Consider the following 20,462-nt stretch of genomic DNA (forward strand, 5'->3'; position numbering starts at 1 on the left):
TTTCACTCAAAAACTGAGGTGCATAAGCTCGGATAAATGACTCCTACAATTAAACTGTTTGAAAATTGAATACAAAACCAGTCCTAATTGAAAGAAAACAAGTTGATAAAAAGATTGAATCCAATTTTTGGGGATAATATAGCATAACGAGGGATTTATAAGCTATTTTGTGTAGGCCTGTCATTTTTGACCGGGAACACCATAGGTGTAACAAGGTGAAAAAAACAACAACAAAAAAAGTAAAAAAAATAAATAAAAAATTTGGACAAGTTGTTATAGTCTCTGTGAACAAAGTCACTAAGTTTCAGTTCAATGCGATAACATTAACTAGTATTTTCAGGAAAAAGAAAATCTTCTCCAGTCAAAAATGACATGAACACCACATGAGGGTTAAACATTAAATTACATTATAAAGGAACAAATACTCTAAGTAAACAACAATAGCCCAAGTTTAGAAAAACATTTTTAATTAAGACTGCAACTATTTTTAGGTGTGCCAGCTGCCACTGTGGGTGGCCTATTCTGTACAGGTCTGATATAAAGAATGTTTTTGCTCAGATAGCAAGAAAAACATTTTTTTTTTAGAGGGAACATTGTCCAGAACGGATTTTTTTGTTACTCCCGATTTTAAATCTGGGCATTTGAAAATAATTATTAGCCTAATACTTTAAACTGTGAGTAAGTTTTGGGTTCTGATGTGTACATATCAAGAACATTTTGATGACCACTTTAACACAAAAATAACACAAACACTAAAAGAGCTGTATAACGGCTAACTTGGATCATGTACGCACCTCATCCTATCGTGTAACGGCAGTGACGTCAGTCCACGCAGTTCAAAGTTTTATGACAGTCAGTTACGGTTAACAGTTTCTTGTGGATTATTAGCTCGTTGGTCTTGTGAATAAATGTTCTATATTTGGTGTTATATCGCTAGTAAAGATACAATAGGACTGCATTACTTGTGGAATGTGCTTTACAGCGGAAAAAAGCGTGAATATCCCAATTAGCTGAAAAGTACTATTCACTGCAGGGCGCAATAAAAACTACATTTAAGATTACATTAAATTTAATTGTAATTTAATACATATTTTTTTATGTAAATGTAAAATTATATGTATTTTTTACCATCATTCATTAAAAAGCATTATATCTTATAAGCATTAGGCCCACAGCAGTTGACAACACTTCATGTTTTATTTTAATTAAACAACATACAATATAACGCAATATTTAGAATTAAATTATTCATTTTGTCTTTATTCATTAAAATGCATACCAGCATAATATCATAAACATGCATGCAGTATAATAGTCATTACAGTTCAAGTCTTGTAAGTCTGGTAAAACCTGAAAGCCAAAGAAAGAAAACATCTGCATTTACTTTCTTTAGACAATAATACAATATCACTCAATCCTGAGATCCAGAAAGAAAAGAAACGATACTTAATCAGGATAGACTGATGTCCGTGCTACTCTAATCTTTAACTTTGTTTTTCAATCCCAAAACAGGAATTCGATCAAACAATTCGATCAAACAAAGTGTTAACATGTTGCTATTTAAAAAAAGGTACAAAAGTTTTATTTTTGATAAACAGAAGTGGTGAGGGTGAATGATAATTCATAACTGTTGTAAATGCTGCTTGATAATGGTTTCTGTTTATGCCTCTTTATCTTAAGATAAAGCATTATTAAATTTAGTAGTTTTTCTGTATTATCTAAAACGTTATGTTTGATTTATCTTGTTCGATTGTGATTTGGTTTGGGTAGTTACTGGGGGTAGGTCATAAGCCTAGGGGTTCTACCTATCCCTTTTCGAACAGGTTGATTATTATGCTAAATGTTTTTTTTTTTTGTTTTTTTTAATGGATATTTCATGTTGCTGTCTTTTTTTTATTTATTCTTTTTTTAATTGTTCAAAATAAAGATTTCATTCATTCATTCATTCATTCATTCATTCAGGAAGCCTGCTGAAGGACACACAGAGGACTAAGACTTAAGGGAATTTTATGATTCATTTTAATATTTGCTTTTACATTGCAAGTTTTAAACATTCAGTTATATCAGTCATATATGCGTTAGGTATTTAAAGAGTTTCACTTTCACTAGGCAGCATTGTTGATGTAAAGACAATAGCGAAGCAGTATATTGATTAGTAATTGTGTACACACAAGTGACTAAGAAATCTGTATTTACTATTTGATCCAGTGATCCTTTCCTTTCAATAAAAAGAGGACATGAATGTAGAGATAAATGACAGTCAGTCTACATTAATCCGGATACATTTGAAAACGTTTCAGTGTGGATGAGAATCTTTTGGAAAACGTTAAATACACCTTCCGGCACATAAAACCTCACTGAGATGATACAGGCGGAAAAACAAAATAAAGTTATCGTGCAACTCTTCTGGCAGGATAATTTTATTTAGCAAAATATCTCAGCATTCACCACTCATGGTGCGTTCAAAGTCCTCCTGGGAAGTTCGTATTTACGAAGTGGGAAGTCGTGTTTACGACGGCAGGCGAGTTCAAATCACTTTCGTCTGAGTAAGATGGCGGTTAACTTTCTGCCTTAGGAAGGGAGGGGCTAGAACGTAATATTCAGTTGGTAGTCATATACAATTTCACCACTAGATGGGAGTAATTTCTACACAGTGTAGCTTTAAGTATTGTCACTGACACGCACACAACTCCTAAAGATCGGGGCTTAAAGAAAATCCCAAGCTTCCGACTCGTATTTACGTTGTGGTGGCGTTCATGAGCAGATACGATCTTTACGACCTGACTTGAACGCACCAATAGTCACCATTGTATATTTGGTCTAAAATGCAACTACTCTGATGTTTTACTGCAGGATAGCAAATGTGAGTGGATTTTCTGTCATCTTTGCAGGACTATGATGTGTAGAGTGTGCAGTTACATATTTTAGCAACAGTGTGAAAGTGAATAGTATATAACAGGTACCGGTACAACAACCTAATATCTATTGGTACAATTTGCATCACATGATTAAACGTTCGTCATTGTTTTCAAATACCTCCGTTTTGACAGTCCACACTACAACGTGAAAACGGCGTTTTATTATTAATACACTTTGGAGAACATTTTCAAAAAGGTTTGTTTTCAAAATAATAAAAAAAAAAACGTCTAAGTGTGGAAAAAGACCAAACCGGAGAGAAAAAGACGTGTTTAGACGAATACGTATTAGTGTGGACAAGACTTGAATCACTGGAAGAACCCGTGTGTCCTGCGAAAGCATCAAACCCAACAGCAGGACCACAGCTCTGTCCACTTTTTAATATTCATATTTAGGAGCAGAACTTTCATTGTATTTTGGGGAAACATCTGCAGGAATGTGATTCATGAAAGAGTCACTCACCAGAGGTACCTGCAAGAAAAACAGGTATGCCATCAGCTTTAATGCTGATTTATTGATAGTTCTAATCAATTCTTGCACATAATAATTTATATGTTTTGGGTCTTTTAACTAGTGGAGGTCAACAATGTTATTGATATCAACTCTGTTACCACCTATGTCAGCTCTGTTTGTTTAAGGTTTTGCTTTAAAAATGATCATTATATGTGAATTATTGTTAACAAATTGATCAGAAGCTGATTAGCATAACTAGTATTCTTACTACGTGACATTTTTAAAGGATTTCATTCATTTTAACGCTGTGTTTAGAGAAAATCTGAACAGAAACTGTTTATTTTTTTACTCCAAAACAAAAAGTATCTGTCTTATTAGGCTTAAAGTTTAATTAATGGATGATCTTAGGAAAGATTTTGAATTGTGTTACATATGTATGTTTTTGACCCAATTTGTCTATAACAGAGTTGACAGATTTTTCTGTTAGTACATTGATTTTCAGAATCAATATTTTAAATCTTACAAGGTTAAGATCAGCATTCAGATTCAAGATGAATGGCGTGCTCAATTCCTTTTAAGTTTGATTTGGGTGCTCTTCGGTCCAAGGTGGAACATCTTGAGAGGCAGTGTAGAGAAAAACTCTGGTAACCGAGGCACTCCTTAATTAAAATGTCTTTATTGCAAGAATGACATGCCCTGAAGAAGGCCCCATGCCGCTACGCGTGGGCATTTTAAAGTTGTCCATTTAGGACATGTCATTCTTGCAATAAAGACATTTTAATTAAGGAGTGCCTCGGTTACCAGAGTTTTTCTCTACACTGCCTCCATTGAAAATATTACATTTAAAGTGTTCTATAAAAATAAAATTCCTATTTTTTGTTTTCTTTTTCTACTTGAAATATGCCCGCAATTGTAAAATGGATCATGTGTATAAAATCAACACTAATCCAAATTATGGATCGTGAATGAAAAAAAAAAAAAACATTTTACACAAAGTCCCATTAGACTGGTGCTACAAGCTTCTCTTACCTCTGATATTTTAAGATCATGGGAGGGATTGGTTCTTAAGGCATAGGACTGTGGAATAACAACTTGGTAAACATTCGGCACCTTTGGAAAAAAAAAAATACACGTTGTGTTTTATAACTTCTTACTGCAATATAAACTCAATAACATTTGCAGACAGGTATAGTATTACAGGTTTATAGACACACCACTGTATTTCAAATGGAAAAAAGGAAAAGACAAAAATCCTGCTGAAATATTTTGGTGTGGAAACTTAAAAACAATTAAATTGAAAAACTACCCGTTTTTCCGTCAATCTGAAATGTCCTAGCAACCACCCAGAAAACCTTAGCAACTGCTTAGCAACCATAGCGGCCACTCAGTTTCTAGCCCTTGTGTTGTGTTCAAAACCCTAGAACATTTGTGATGTTCCCAGTCAAAAATGACCGGCCTATAAAAAGTAGCTTATAAATCACTTGTTATATCTTGCTCTTGCTATTGCTATATCATCACCCAGTATTGGATTCAATCTTTTTGTCAACTTGTTTCCTTTCAATTACGACTGGTTTTATATTTCTATTTGCATCTGATTAATCGTAGGGCTCATTTATCATTTATCTATTATTTTTTAGTAAAAAAAGCATTATTTTTGAATAATTTTAGAAATATTAAATAAAATATGAACAAAATTGGCACTGTTGATCACACTAGTCTACTTTAATGTTTCACCAGGAAGTTTGTTTTAAAAAAACTTTTATTTTGTAAAAATAAATGGTACAGAGTCACGCTTGTTCACAGTCAAAAATGATTGGCCTACAACAAATAGCTTATAAATCACTTGTAATGCTATATTATGCTATAAAGAAAATCTTCTCCGGGTCAAAATGACCCGAACATAACAGGAGGGCTAGACCTGAATGCATCACTCACCTGTGGAGAACAGCAGCAGACGTTGGCTTTACAGCCAAGAAAGATGGAGATGACAAACTCAAGGAAACTGAATACCAAGGACACACAAATGATCCCCCGGGAGAGGGGGTTTACCTGAGAAAAAACTCATCATTAGCACAAATATCAATAAAATAAATGATAGTTACTCACACTCGTACGCTGACTGGAAGTGCAGAATATACAATCCATGAGGTTCATAATGGGTGTGGTGGCGCAATGGATAAGACACATGCCTTTGGTGTGAGAGACCCGGGTTCGAATCCACTGTGAGACACCAATGTGTCCCTGAGCAAGACACTTAACCCCTAGTTGCTCCAGAGGCGTGCGACCTCTGACATATATAGCAATTGTAAGTCGCTTTGGATAAAAGCGTCAGCTAAATGAATGAATGTAAATGTAAATGTCATATGGTAATATAACAAATCAAACTTAATGTCAGTACCTTCTTGCATGGTAAACAGGGCTTGATATTAACTTTTTTGCTCACTAGCCACTGTGTCTAGTGGTTCCCTTTCGAAAGGCAACTCGGACTGCGTCAATGCCGCTATTGGGGAACGCCCTCCATGTGAACCAGTGTCTGAAAAACTATCCAATCACTGCAATCGAAATTGACCGGCCACAGCCTATGACGTCACGGAAGTATAAAAAGGGCGCCTAGAGAACATGTCATCCTGTTTTCGTCTTCAGGTACTGTTTTGTCTGATTTACAATCACCTGAAAAAGGTAAGAACTATTATGGCAAGTGATAAGCGTTTCAAGAAGTGTGTGGATCCATGTCTATGATATTGACACCAAATGACACACACAACTTGTGTGTTTACGGTTTGGGCTCAGAGAAAGCACGATCAGTTCTTGAGGGAACTGCTTGTGCCAACTTTGAGTTTTTCCCTTGAGAAAACTTCGCTCTCGTCTGCCCTCTTCTCGAGGGAAGAGGGACAGATATCTGTACAAAGGCGATTCAGGTCCTGCTTGCGCTGAGGCAGAGCAGAGACTAGAACCATGGAGTTTCACTGTATGTGTCAATGCCTCAATTGATGGGAGGTTTGCAAACTATCTTACGGTTGAATGGCCCAGCATGGCCCAGCAAGTCCTACTGAGCTGGTATAGCCATGCTGGGCAACAATGGTAAAATCACCTGCTCTGGTAATAATCGCTCTGTAGGACTATACTTTATTTTGATAATTAGTCAAAAAATAAATCTGTTAAATCTGAGTATGTTGCATAGAACTGAATGAAGAATAATATATTGATATTTAATATTATAATATTATATTTAATATGAAATTTAATTGATGTTTAATATTATTTTAATATAGGGCTATTTTATGTCCAATTTTTGTGGATATTTTTCTCTTTTTTCTGTGTTGTTTAATTTAATTAGGTGATTCTACGTTTAAATATTGATGATTACACGCTTAGGGGAAAATGCGATTAATTGCGATCAATCACAGCAAATTGTGCGATTAATTAGTTAAATTTTTTTAAGCGATTCCCAGCACTGATATATATATGTGTACTTGTATTTCATCTAAGTATTTTGTAACAATACAAAGAGCAAGGTGGAACATTTTACCATTTATTTATTTTCCGCTTAATGTTAGTTTCACTAGATGTTCAGATTTTATAAAATGATTGTGCAGTCATGATTTTTCTAAAATAACTTTTGCTGCTGTATTATCCACTTAACTAATTTATAATAGTATTTTTGCCATAGATTATGAATATAGCCTTCTCTTACTGTGGCACGTTATATCTTTGCAATTAAATATCTTGCATAATTTGTTTTGATGGAGATGGTTGGTTTTAATTTTTCAATTCCTCAGAAAGTGGCCTGTGTGTGAGTGCTCGTGATTCTTGGGTAAGGTTCAATGGGAATCATCCATGGGCGATGCCCCCTCCCCTGTGGAAATTCGCCTGCCACCACAGCTGGAAAAAATCCTAGAAGAAACACTGTATAGGTATGCTATACATATATGCATACCCTTTCCCATTGGCCTCCTCTGATTTAGAGTCGTCAGGCTTATATAGTGGGTAGTGTCAATCTGTTGTAGTGAACATTATACGAAAAATTTCTAGTCAGGCCACCGTTCATCTGAGCATCAAGCAGACATTTCTGTGTGAGATGTCTTCTTCCCTAAGTTTTTCTACTGAGGCCACCGCTCTATCAAGCTCCAGATAAAAATACAAAATCAAGCGTTGGCCCTCGTCAAGCCACCTTGATAGCCACCTTATACTAGAGCAGTAGTTCTCCTCTCACTTTAGAGAGTCGTTTTTGAGATTATAGCTCTGAACTTCAGACATATACAGTATATTCGTATATTGGCCCTCATGGGGCCGCCTTGATATCTGGCTTAGGCTTAGTATCTAGGATTTTTGGTGGCGGTTTGCGAAGCATTCTCGCCTTAAATCTGTCATTATCTGAGTGTAGGATCTGTAGGAAACTCAGAATCAAAGACCAGGAGACTTGGTTCTTTCTTCAGCAGGATTCTTTATTGAGAACACGAGCTGTCGGTAGCTGCAGTCATCAAGTCTGACTGAGGGATCTTTACATGGTATCTTATAGGCATTCAGTGGGCAGTCCTTAAAGGGATACTTCAGGATTTAGCATTAAGCTTTGTATTAGTAGAAAACCTGTAGTATTTTCGAATTACTGTGCTTTCTACCCTCATATCCCCCTGAGACGAGAGATTTATGTATTTTTTGTCTGTAAAAAAATTTTTGGCCAGAGGCTAAAGACTACAGCCAGTAGGAGGGGCTGTCCCGCATGTTTTCAACCCGCCCATAGAGGGTGGGATCTCACTCACAGAATGTACACAGTATCAGCCGTCTTTCTTTGGAAGCTAAGCTAGCAGGCTCTTGTTCTGTGGAGAAAGCTGAGTAGTAGGGGTTACCATCCTCTTTTTCCAGCTTTTGCTTTCTGTATTTGCCATTCATTGTTTACATGCACACCTTTTGTTTCAATCAACTGAATTAATTCCGATTGGTGAATCTGAATGTAGTGTTTACATGAACGCTAAACAAGTGATCGGTTGATGTGCGTTTTAACATTGCTAAGAAAATTCCCGCTCCTCCGTGAGAGATACGAGACCGGTGCATCTCAGTAATCACGCCACCGGACTAGCATCGTTCTCCCGCGGCCCTCAGCCTTGCCACAGTAAACATAATGAATCGCGACTGGAGAACGCAAAAGCCGAATCCCGGACATTTTGGGCGATCTCGAAATCCTGGGCAAACTCGTCACGGAGTCTCACTAGTAGCCTAGCCTTGTTGTTTTCAACTGCGCTCTCTTACCGGTAGGCGCGGCTTGGGAGTGGCCTCGTAGAGCAGCGAAGCAAGTGCATTCTGGGAGTTCTTGTCTTTCATCCACATAAGCCAAAAATACATTTTCTGGCTTTTCTCAGTCTAGAAAGCTCCAAATTCAAAAATAATTTCACATTTCTTCTACATAAATGACCTATTTTAAATACACATTCATCTTTCCAGAGGTGAAGTATCCCTTTAAAAGTGCTGACCTTACACACAGCCTTAGAGATGACCACTAAATCTAATCATCTAAAGACAATAGAGGCAATTACCCCCAACTGGAGATAATGCTATTCCACAAATTGTATAAACAACACATGGTCACAAGAACTAAGACTATGTAAACATTCACAGATAGTTCAACTCTCAGTAGGAAGCTCAAAGACTAACAAAACCCCTTCAATGGAAACTATATTGAATCTAATCAGTAAATGGATACCATCATGTTCACCTTGAATGCCCAATACAGTGTAGTTCACCTTAGTTTTCATGTGATGTTATGTAAGGAAGTAGGATCAGCAGATCTTAAACATATTCATAAATTTGTAATCCTACAGTTCCTTAGACCATCAGGAATTTTCCCCTGTACATCTAGTTTTCCTAGTACTAGCCTCCTCTTACTAAAAGAGTCGTCTGGCCAAGGCCCGCTTTTTGCTTTAGGTATAAATGCTAGTGGTGTAACAGGGTAGATAGCAGCATAGGCAAGCAGGTTACCTTCGTTAAGCCTTCCATGCTATATCTATGGCCGTTTTCAGGTCTTTCTCTCTGAAGAGTAAGAAGCATTGTGCTCAGGCCTCCGCCCTTTACAGCATCGATTGTAGTAGCTGGAAGCAAGGCCTCAAGTTAAAAACATATGCTATCACCTTTCGCCACCTAGGCTCAGGTAGAGACAGATTAGTACCCCCTCCCATTTGGGATGGTTGAGTATGCTCCCTTAGAGCCAAAGCACTGCCCGGGCAGACGCCCATGCCATTCAAAGCTGTAGGCCATACAGTAGGCCTCATCGATACTCCGGTAGTGTATGATTGTACTCTCCTTGCTTAAAGGATAGATAGCACTTCTGCTGAGTACACTGAAATGTCTGTGAGAGCACCTAGGCTTCTGAAGGCTAGATCTGCTAACATCCTCGCTATCAAGTAGTTAGGCTCCTTGAAGGCGGCTCACCAACGAGTTGGATGCTTAGCATTGCAAAGGCATTAAGTATCACGTTGTAGGCCCCATGGAGCCTCCCTGTTTTAAGCCAAGACCCTGGTCAGTACTTATCAGGTTGAGGATCTGATGATCGCTCTGCTTGAATACTTAACTCCCTAAGTCTAGTCGGAAGGTCGAAGGACTCTCATGAGGCCTCCCTGTTAGATCAGCCCTAGAGCTGGAGGCAATCCCCTTATTAGGGTCCCTTTAGAGTGCCCAGCCTCCACAGGGCCTTGAAGCACTGAGTATATCCAGGATCAAGTAGAGTTCTATTCTCTGGTTTTCTTTGTGAGAGACTCTGTTTAGGAAAACAGACAGGTTGTTGGCAAGACTAGTTTAGTAGACTTGATCAGATCAGCCTCCCTGGTGGCATGTGGGGTTGAGTATGTCATCCTCAGAAAGTGACTGGATGGGACTCCTTTCGGACCCTGGCCATATTTAGAGTATTTAGATCTATTCCCATCACATAAAAGGTTGCAGTGATGATGAGCATTGAGCAGATGACAGTCTGTTGATAGCGTGAATGAAGATCTTATCATAACAACGCAGTTTTTGCACTCACTATTGGTTTAGTGCTAATTGCACTAAACATTAATTGCACCAATGCAACACAATGTATATACAGTAAGAGCTTCGTTGTGCAGTGTAACAGCGTCATTGATTTCATAACGAGTTTGGCAAGTGTCCAGATAAACTCGTGCTGTGTGTAAGTACCGCGAAATACCGAATATACATCGGAAAAAACTTCGAAAGGTGGGAGAACTCCGCCAGCAGAAGGGATTCCAATCCGACATTCAGGTTGCTCTGTTTTTGCAGAACAGGTAAATCCTTTTTTCTTTCTAAATTGACGTTCATGTTTGCCAGACCAACACAAGGATGTAGTTAGCTAGAACTATGCAGTCAGCGTTGACTTTGGTGAATACAACATATGTTTCTAGCAGCTAGCCATCAATCTCTATTGTAAATGATCAAGCAAATTCACAGTAGGGCGACAATTTGTGTGAATGATTGTTTTCACCCACTGTTTGTTATGAATTTGAATGTTCATTTATAGGCTATTGACAACTTTGACTAAATTTGTTTACGACGCCGCCGTTGTTTATGCTCACTGGGAAACGCGAAGCTAACGTTATCTTGCTATTATTGCGTCCTTGTATGGGAGCTATAGTTCTAACCTCAGCTGGCGAGATGATTTTAAGAAAATGTTTCTCTTTTTCTGCATTCTGTTCTGCAATATATAAAAGCATTTAGCTAACTTGGCATCATTACACATTGAATAAAGTATCAGTAAAACTTAACTTTGTTTGTAGTGACTACTTTGACTTTCCTTTATGCCGGAAGGGAGGAGGGGAGGAGGGAGGAGACGGAATGAGGAGGAGGGAGGGTCTAGCTAGCCTCCGTTTTGTTTGACAACAATTCGAACGTCAACAAGAAGTTACATCTCCCGGCATCGATTAGAGAACCATTAAATAAAGCACATAAACAGTACCTGAGATTATCATTCCCACACTTTGTGTTTGTTGTTCCAGCGCAACGTCACAGAAAAATAGGAATTGTTTATAAAATAGAATCATCGCGTGTAGTTAGGACACGGTGTTCATGTTAAGCCGTGATTTATGTAAATGATCAGTAACAGTAGGAGGTCTATTGAATTCTGTTAAATGCCAGTAAGAAAATAAAGGACAGGTTATTGCAGATTACAGCTAGACTTTAATAAACCTACTGACAACATAGGCCTCGTTTACACTGCAGGTCTTGATGCCCAATTCTGATTTGTTACATTTATCTGATTTTTTTGACCGTCCGTTTACAAATTCTTTCAACTGTGACGCATATCCGGTTCATGTGGTTTCACTTGCCATACTATATGAAACATTGCGCATTCTTTAAGGGTTAAATTATCTTGCACAGATGGACGAACGCGAAATATGCTTGATGCTAGCTCTGCGATATATGCAAAGTTCGCCAAACATCACCATCATTATGAGGCAAAGGAGGATGAAAAGTGCCTTCACTACACATGTGCTTCAGTTATTGTGTGTGAGAGAGATCTCAGGACTGGTGGGAGCATATTGGCTTTAACAAGGAGCGGTTGGTCCGAAATTTTGTTGTGTACGACAATATGTTGTGTCAACGTTTGTCCACATTCCTCTCCTACGATGACACAACGTTTCGTGGGGCCATCGGTCCCTTTGTAGATGTGCGTCGGGGTTTCTCTCGTCATTAAACCGCGGAGACGTTGCCTTATGCCTCAGAAAATCCGATCTGCCTGTTTACATGACAGTCACATTGGCACATATCCGATTTATTTCCACATATGAATTAGGGCTGTAACCGATCTGGAAATATCCGAATGCATGCGTTTTTTTCCTGCTTACACTGTCATAGAACACATCAGATCTGTGTCACATATGAGCAAAAAATCGGAATTGGGTCACATTTCACTGACAGTGTAAACGAGGCAATAGTGATCTTATTGTAATTACTAAATAAAAGTGACTAGAAAAGTTGTTAACATACCTCTACCTCCGTTAAATCAGTACATTCATCATCAATGCAGTCGAAATGTATTGAAATCAAATCCAATGAAAGCATAATAATGGAAATGCCTGCAATTAAAGCACTTGTGATGTTCATTCCAAGTGAACCTTTCACCTAAAGGCAGAAAACAAAAAAACAAGTTAATAAGTTAGAAAGCACTTTACCCAGTTTGTTCAAGCAGATCATGAAACAATATCTATGGAGCACAATAAAAATAAATAATAAAGTTGCAATTATTGGGGTCCAAGAACAAATGACTCACAAAGAGAATACAATTATACAACGGCAATATCTCTCTTCAAATAATACAATTTTAGTCTGTGATGCAAAGCTGGATTTTCAGCACCATTACTCCAGTCTTCAGTGTCACATGATCCCTCAGAAATCATTACTACCGTTCAAAAGTTTGGGTCAGTAATTTCTTCTATATTTAATTTTTTGAAAGAAAGTAACACTTTACTTTCATCCAGTTTTGGGCAGTTTGTTTAGTGTTACATTAAATAAAGTTCGATGCTTGGACCCCTGAAAATAACAAGTGATGTGCGCATACCAAACACAAACTGGAGGAGGCTTTGCCATGGATTTTATTTTCTGCAGCAATGCAGAGTGATCCTGTGATAATGTACTGAGAGGAGAGAGAGAGGATTCTTCTGTTAGAATATTTAGCTTGTGTTAGAAAAGACAGAACTGTACTTAAGTTGTATATTGTTTCCTTACGATGAGAGATCCCAAATAAGGAATACCACTGAAGATAAAGATGTAATCTGCATGGACTATATACGCGATTCCCAACAGGAAAATCAGCAGACCGATTATTATCTGGACAGTCTGAGGAAGACCAGAAAACAGGCACTTATTGCAGGGGAATAGTGACTCACAGTTATTAGCTGAGCAGGGTTGCCCGATCTGCACAACAGTTTGATAATGTTTGTACTTCTGCTGGATTTTTGGATTTGTTCCCGTACCTTTCCTCCTTCACACGTATAAAAATCAATTATTGAAAGATTTCTCACCCCGAGTGCTTTTGGTTGGCCTTTCAGAAATGCCTGAAGTCCTTGAGGAGCTGAAGCTGTCTGTGTCACATTAACAGTCGCTGGAGCCGTTTGTTGTGGGGCCTGAAACTGGATGACCAGCGGCGACGAGTTTGTGGGAATAACGGTACTAGACATTCTTCTTTCTGAATCTGAAATTGACCTGTACAAAAACAAGACATGTAAAAACATGTGAACAATAAGGATATAAAATAGATGTTCATAAATAATCTTACCAGTGTATTTATTTAAATATTATATGTTCATATTTATTATTACAAACTATCTGTGGTCTTCATATTTTGGAAAAACTTATAAACGCAGTTGTGTCACAGAATTATTGGTAACTAGGATAACTCTTCACAGATATGAGACCAAAGAAAATTTTCCAGCCTTGGCTGGACAATAAAGTGGTATTCTATTCTATTCTATATTATATTATATTACATATGTCTCTTGTTTAAACTGATCTACAGTTGTCACCATCTCACATTTGCCAGTATATTTAAAACAATATCTTAGTAAATCCTAACGTAATATTGAAAACCTCCATATCATTTGAAAGCTTACAATCACTAATTCATTTATCAATTTGCAACAAGAATGGTTCATTCTCATAAAGCATGTTCAGGCCTTTATTTTGAAAGAGCGATGAACATGAAAAAACATGAAAGATTGTTAGAAACCTCAGTTTTTTTCATGCCAAGAGTTCAAAATATAACACCAATCAATTTAATGAGAAAAAGGTCTGTAAATGTTTTAAATATAAAGAAAATTATGATGGATTGTCGATTTGTGATGCATTGGCGAGCTATAATGCACAAACGTGTTGTTTTATGCATTTATTCGAGGTTGAATTCAAATCAAATACTACCATACTACTTCTGAATAGGATGTCTACTTCATAAATTGTATGAAAATGATGTAAATATATGGTTCAGATGAGATCACCCAAACCATATATAGAAATGGAGGCGCCCTAACATGGTCAGTAATAGAGCTTGAATGTGATCTAGTGAAAAAGTGTGGAATAGTGTTGTCAAAAGTATCGACTTTGGTACCAAGTCGGTACTGAAATTTTAAAAATGTGACACTTTGAGCTAGCCTGGAAATCCAGACCTAAATCTGAAAGATTAATGGTCTGGCATCGAGTAATGGAATCGCTCATTATGATGGGCGGCACCAAGCATGCGTTTGAAAATCTCACTGCACGCAATTGGCTAACAATGCGACCAATCACAACAATACACGGGTTGACGTATCCAGAGCCCCATACGCTTAGCTACCAGCGCAGCTAAACGGTAGATTAGACTCTTGCCATATCCGGTCAGCAAAACACTAAAAACGTCCTACTTTCCAAGGAACGGTTCCAGTGCCGTCTTCCGATCCTCTTTTAGATAAAAGCAAAGTCAAACTCGTTCATTGTAGCGGCCAAAGCCGTTTCAAACAAATGTGTTCATCCATAGCCATCCTGCAATGTTTACTAATTACTTTGACGTAGCAGCGCTGTCATCATCTGTTTAGCTCACCTCTAGCCCGCCTATATCAGATACACCGATGTGATTGGTGCAGCTCGGCTACAAGGGCATAGTTAATGAGCATCATTACTCGATGCCAGAGCAACTCGCTGAGCAAATTCAACTTGTGCTCTCGCGAGAACTCCAGGGTAGCTTTGAGCGCTGTTGAATCGTGAACACCTCAGATTGGCCATTGTGTTCACACGCTCATCAAATATGTCTGTGATTGGCTACAATGATCAGCGCCTTAAAAACATGTTGTAAATCTACATCAATGACGCTCTTCAGCGAGCGCTTACACAGATACACACAGGAGCGTTTGAAAGCACCCGTAGTAGACCGGTCCGCTGATAGACGGGTGCTCCCGCTTTCAAACGCTCCTGTGCGTTGAACATTGTAGCCAATCACAGACATATCCGATGAGCTCGTGAACACAATGACCAATCAGAGGCGTTTACGATTCCGCTCAACAGCGCTCAATTTTAGTGTTTTGACAACACTAATTTGGAACACAACTTGTTCAGATTTTCAGCTTTGATTTTCTTGCAGTTTTATGGTAAAACATGTTTGTAAAATATGTTTGAATTAAAATGTAAATAATTAAATGTTTACATTCTACAATAATCTGCCAAATGTCTGAATTACAACCATTTAAGTTTGGATAGTGATTTTCATGTCTATGCAAAAAAAAAAAGGGTTAAATCACCAATATATTTTTACGTTTCAAGGTTTTATATGTCAAACTTTGTATAAAGATGAGTCTCAACTATGTTATGAAAGATATAGCATTTTGCTTTATGTGGTATGTGTGTAAAATGGCTATAAACAGATTATATGTCATGTATCTATAGGCTACACTATATCTAATTTGAAAATTAATGTGTTTGTAATGAAAAAATAAGAGTGATAATGAGAGTAATAATTGGCAAGATTGTACTGTTTATTTCAAATAATTTTTTCCCCTATTCACTTGTCTCCCAGAATGACTAGGCTAATAAACACGATAAGTCTAGGTGTCCAGTGGACATTGTATGAAATCGCTGTCCTGTTTCGTAACAGAAAATCATATTTTGATTTGAAACCCCATTATGAAATCTTAACACCAATCACATCCACACGCGCGTCCCGTATTATTTTAATATATTGGCGTGTTAAATGCATACAGTTTTTGCACGCTCTTAATTATTTCTCCAGCAGATTCAATCGATAGAAAACGGAGTTGTGCTTTTGTGCAAATGAAATCTGCATCAGAAAATGTGTAGTCATTGCAGAGACCCGCCCCAAACATGTCCACAATAATGACTGAGTACAGAGCTTCTGAGAGGAATGCCATATACAAAGAGGAAATACTGGACACATCTTACAATATTAACAATCATTAAAGTCACACTTTTCGTCTCAGTGTGTTTAGTTTCGGTTTCGATTTGAAGCGTTTTTATCTCGGTGCATCACTAACTCAGTACTCTGTTAATAACGACCTGACAACGCAAACTGTACATGAACGAGTACCTGGACGAGCCCAATCTTGTTGCAGTCTTGATCGAAGTTCTTGTGTGTGTTTTGTGTCGTCGTGGAAGAAGCCGATCTCGACCTTCACGCGCTGTTTTACACGGACGATATAACTCAATTAGAGATGGGTGTGCCGTGCACTTGTTCGAGTGCAGAACTAATGCTGTCACGGGGTCAGGGATAATTGAGGAGTTTTCCTAATTAATGTTATATATTAGTTGTGTGTGTTATGGGTTTCAGGGATGTTTAGATAACTATAAAAGAGTTCACATGTTCACTTTTCTTGAAAATAATTAGCTATTAGAACTATTTTTATGTTTGTTTTCATATTTTAATAATAAAACCGGATACAAAAATAACCTATAGGGATCCCTGCAGGATTTCATTTTTTTCATGTTTAACATGATTAACATGTTTTGGATTCAGGATAGGCTATATAATGTCTAGAGAATACAACTGAAAGTTAAAATTAGATTTAAGGGGGGCGTGGTTATGACTCCGAGCTGAGTGCACGTCTTTTGGTGAGCTCCTGGCATTATTTGTTGAAAATCCTGTATATTATCCGTCTTTTTGTTTATACAAGTTTATTTTATTTTATTTTTCACTAATTTCTTGAGGTGAATTAAGAACCGAAATGCCGTCGAAAAAATCCAAAATAAAACATAAATCGGACTCCTCGCCATGCAAGGACCAGGATGATGAGGGGGATGCTAGCAGTGTAGCTAGCTCGTCAGGTAACGCATGCAGCGCTTCCCAACCTGAGGAAAGTTGAATAAAAATATATAAATAAATTTCTCGGAGAGGCCCCCTTGCTGTCTTGCTTTTCCCCGATTTGGGGGAATGAATATTTCATTCCAGCTAAAAATGATATGGGGTTTAAACTATGGTTGAATAAAGGAATAGTTCGATTGATGGACTTATATGAGGACAATATTTTAATGTGCAATCTGGTATCAAAGTTTAATATACCCCGGAAACATTTTTTTAAATACCTACAGCTTAGAAGTTTTATTTTTTCAAAATTAAAGAAATCTGTGCAACTCCCTTCATTGTCTACACTGGAAACCTTTTCCACACAAGAATGTTTCAGTAAAGGGCGAATTTCCCAATTATATAATATACTGGTACAGAATCATAAAGAAAATTGTAAAAATAAAAGACGAGAATGGATGCAAGATTTAAATAAAGACATTTCATTAGAGGAGTGGGGTACAATATGTTTAAAAGCACAAACTCAAACTATAAATACTCGTTTAAGACTATTACAATATAACTGGATAATGAGAACTTATATCACTCCTGTAAGATTAAATAAATTTAACCCTAATATTCCGGACTTGTGTTTTAAATGCAATATTTACCAAGGCACATTTTTTCATTGTGTATGGGAATGTGTTGAGGTGCAAAAGTTTTGGAGGAAAGTTACTCATTATATATCTCAATTTACGACTACCCCTATATCTTTAAGCCCGGTAATATGTATATTGGGTATTTATGTAGACAATTATTCTCTGCCCAACAAAGAGAAAAAACTGGTGGATTTGTGCCTACTACAAGCCAGGCGTTCAATTGCCCTTTGCTGGAAGAATACAAGTTGTCCTTCCCTTGGACTTTGGCTAAAAAACCTGATTTCCAGTTTGGCCCTTGAGAAACTAACATATGTTATTAAGGGAAAGTCTTCTGAATTCTACGAAATTTGGGATATGTTCTTGAGATTTGTCAAAGAAGGTGATATTGAAGAGGCTATAGATGTGTGAAGTTGTAGTAAATGCTTAATTTGTAACAGAAGTGTATGTGTGTGTATATGTATATATATGTATATATGTGTGTATGTATATATGTATATGTATGTATGTGTGTATGTATGTATATATATATATATATTTTTTTTTTTTTTTTTTTCCTATTATTTATTTATTGTTTTTTACTACTGCCTGGGTTATTGGGGAGAGGAGGGTTGTGAGTAAGTTATGTTTGTATTTAAGAGGACTATATTTGTTATTTTGCTAAATGTGTTGTAAAATTCAATAAAAATATGTTTGCAAAATTAGATTTAAGTACATTTCATGGAACTATTTTTGATATATTATGCTCTGGCTGTTGACAGCAATAAAAAACAATGAGTCTTAACAAATAAATTAATACAATTAAGAGTAAGAATAGACTATAGGCAATTATAAAAATTAACCATTACTCTAAATCATTTCAAAATCATGCATTATGCAAACATCATTATGAGACATTTCAACATTTAAGAGATGTGCGTCTGTATACTGTACACTTTTACCTTTTATAATATTAAGATGCAAATCCAGCTATTTAGTCTGTCTTTGCTGATGTCAATACTTGTTTTCATAACATCAATGAAGGCATGACCCTCTCCTTGCACATTACCTACATCTATAAATGATCGTATCAATGCTACAGATCAATGTTTGGTTTGAACTGCATGGTTGATTCTTTTAGATAAAGATTTTGCTCCTTTTGAATGAATTTGCTTGCCATTAACCAGAGCCCAAGAATAAAAACTGAAAGCATTATTTGCACTTAAACCTGACTCTTGAAGGACATACGACTCTCTTGGGGTTGGCTGTCGTACATGTGGGCATCCAAGAAACATCACGCTAGAACTACCAATACACTTTGGGTGCTTCTCAATATCCCTCCTCGTCTCTTCGCTCCTCCGTCCTCCATCCTATGACCCGGAAACCGATCGAGCTCAGCCATCTTGAAGGACTTCTCAATTATCTAATTGCACCGCGAGGAGTCGAGGATAGAGGAGTGAGGAGCTTCCTGAGGAGTCACACAGGTGTATCCTTTGCGGAAGTGTTTTACCGACTAAACATGACGCACGTATACATTCTCCTCCCCCTTCACATCGGTCACAGTCATTTTAATTTGTACTTTACCTTTGCAGTTTATATAAACCACACATCTCATATTTCAACAGGGTATCTTGCTTTATTATTATTTATTATGAATTTCTTAAGGCGAGACACTACAGGTGAATAGGGTAAAAATTTTAACTAGCAGATATCACCATGAAACTTTCCCAGTTGATTACCTACATTAAGATGAGAAAAAAAATTATTACAAGTTTTCTGTAATTTAATGTTTAAATATGCAAATCAGGCAATATCTAATCAAATATGCACTAATTTGCATATATTTTAAAAAACGATATCTGAGTATTGGATAAAGCCAGATTAAAAATTATTTTTTCATTGTGTTCACATATTAGATGGGAAAAAAATTACAGAGGGATTTATGGATATCTACTTTTGTTATCCTGTAAATCAGAAAATACTGTCAATAGCCTTAAAAAAATGATTTTCGCCATGTTTTTTGGAATAAAATGTTATATAAATCAGGCTAGGAATAATGTATTTACAAATCCCTCTGTAAATGTCTTCATAATATAACTAGGTACAAGTCTGGAAAGTTTGGTGTATAGAGCTGGTAAGTCCCGCCCCTTCCGTAAAACCCCGCTGGACCTCAAAGTTGAAAAACCGTCAATGCAAGTGAATGGGAGAAAATAATTATTTTCTGGTCCCGTTTGAATTGTGCCATGAATGTGAACATATGTTGTCTGTGAATTTTTTTAATAACTTTTCATGTTACGAGTTTGACAGTATATGGTATGATTCTTCAGCTAGCAGTTGTGGAAAAGACATAACGAGAAAGACTACATGTCGCCTATGTGACGTCATCCCATAAAGTTGACTTACCCGTGGTTTTCACCAACTTCAACGATTTTGTCCTCTCCCTGAAAGAAGGCGGTGAAGTGCACCAAAGACACAGCCATGTTTAGCGGGATCCGTGAGCTAGTCCGTGTGCTAGTGGTGTTGACGTTTCAAACGCGTCGAGAGTTGTAGTCCACAAAGTGCTCTCACACAAAGTCTAACCGTATCAAACTTCTACCCGCTAAATTGTATCATTCTTTACACGGAAAGTTATATAAAAAATTCACAGACAACATATGTTCACATTCATGGCACAATTCAAACGGGACCAGAAAATAATTATTTTCTCCCATTCACTTGCA

General features: G+C 37.1%; 1 protein-coding gene across 1 annotated transcript; it reads right to left on the minus strand.

Annotated features, from left to right (window-relative positions):
- Nucleotides 1-1,617: 1,617 nt before the first annotated feature.
- Nucleotides 1,618-16,485, minus strand: LOC311289839 (membrane-spanning 4-domains subfamily A member 15-like). The gene is made up of 8 exons (XM_084408085.1): nucleotides 16,418-16,485; nucleotides 13,374-13,554; nucleotides 13,078-13,188; nucleotides 12,911-12,985; nucleotides 12,340-12,474; nucleotides 5,305-5,418; nucleotides 4,399-4,479; nucleotides 1,618-3,387 (listed from the first exon to the last, which is right to left on the minus strand). The coding sequence occupies exons 2-8, from the start codon at nucleotides 13,527-13,529 to the stop codon at nucleotides 3,295-3,297; spliced, it is 765 nt and encodes a 254-aa protein (XP_084264211.1). The 5' UTR covers nucleotides 13,530-13,554; nucleotides 16,418-16,485; the 3' UTR covers nucleotides 1,618-3,294.
- Between the last annotated feature and the right edge of the window lie 3,977 nt (nucleotides 16,486-20,462).

The sequence above is a fragment of the Rutilus rutilus genome (assembly GCF_951802725.1).
Source record: "Rutilus rutilus genome assembly, chromosome: 4".
Taxonomy (NCBI): Eukaryota; Metazoa; Chordata; class Actinopteri; order Cypriniformes; family Leuciscidae; genus Rutilus; species Rutilus rutilus.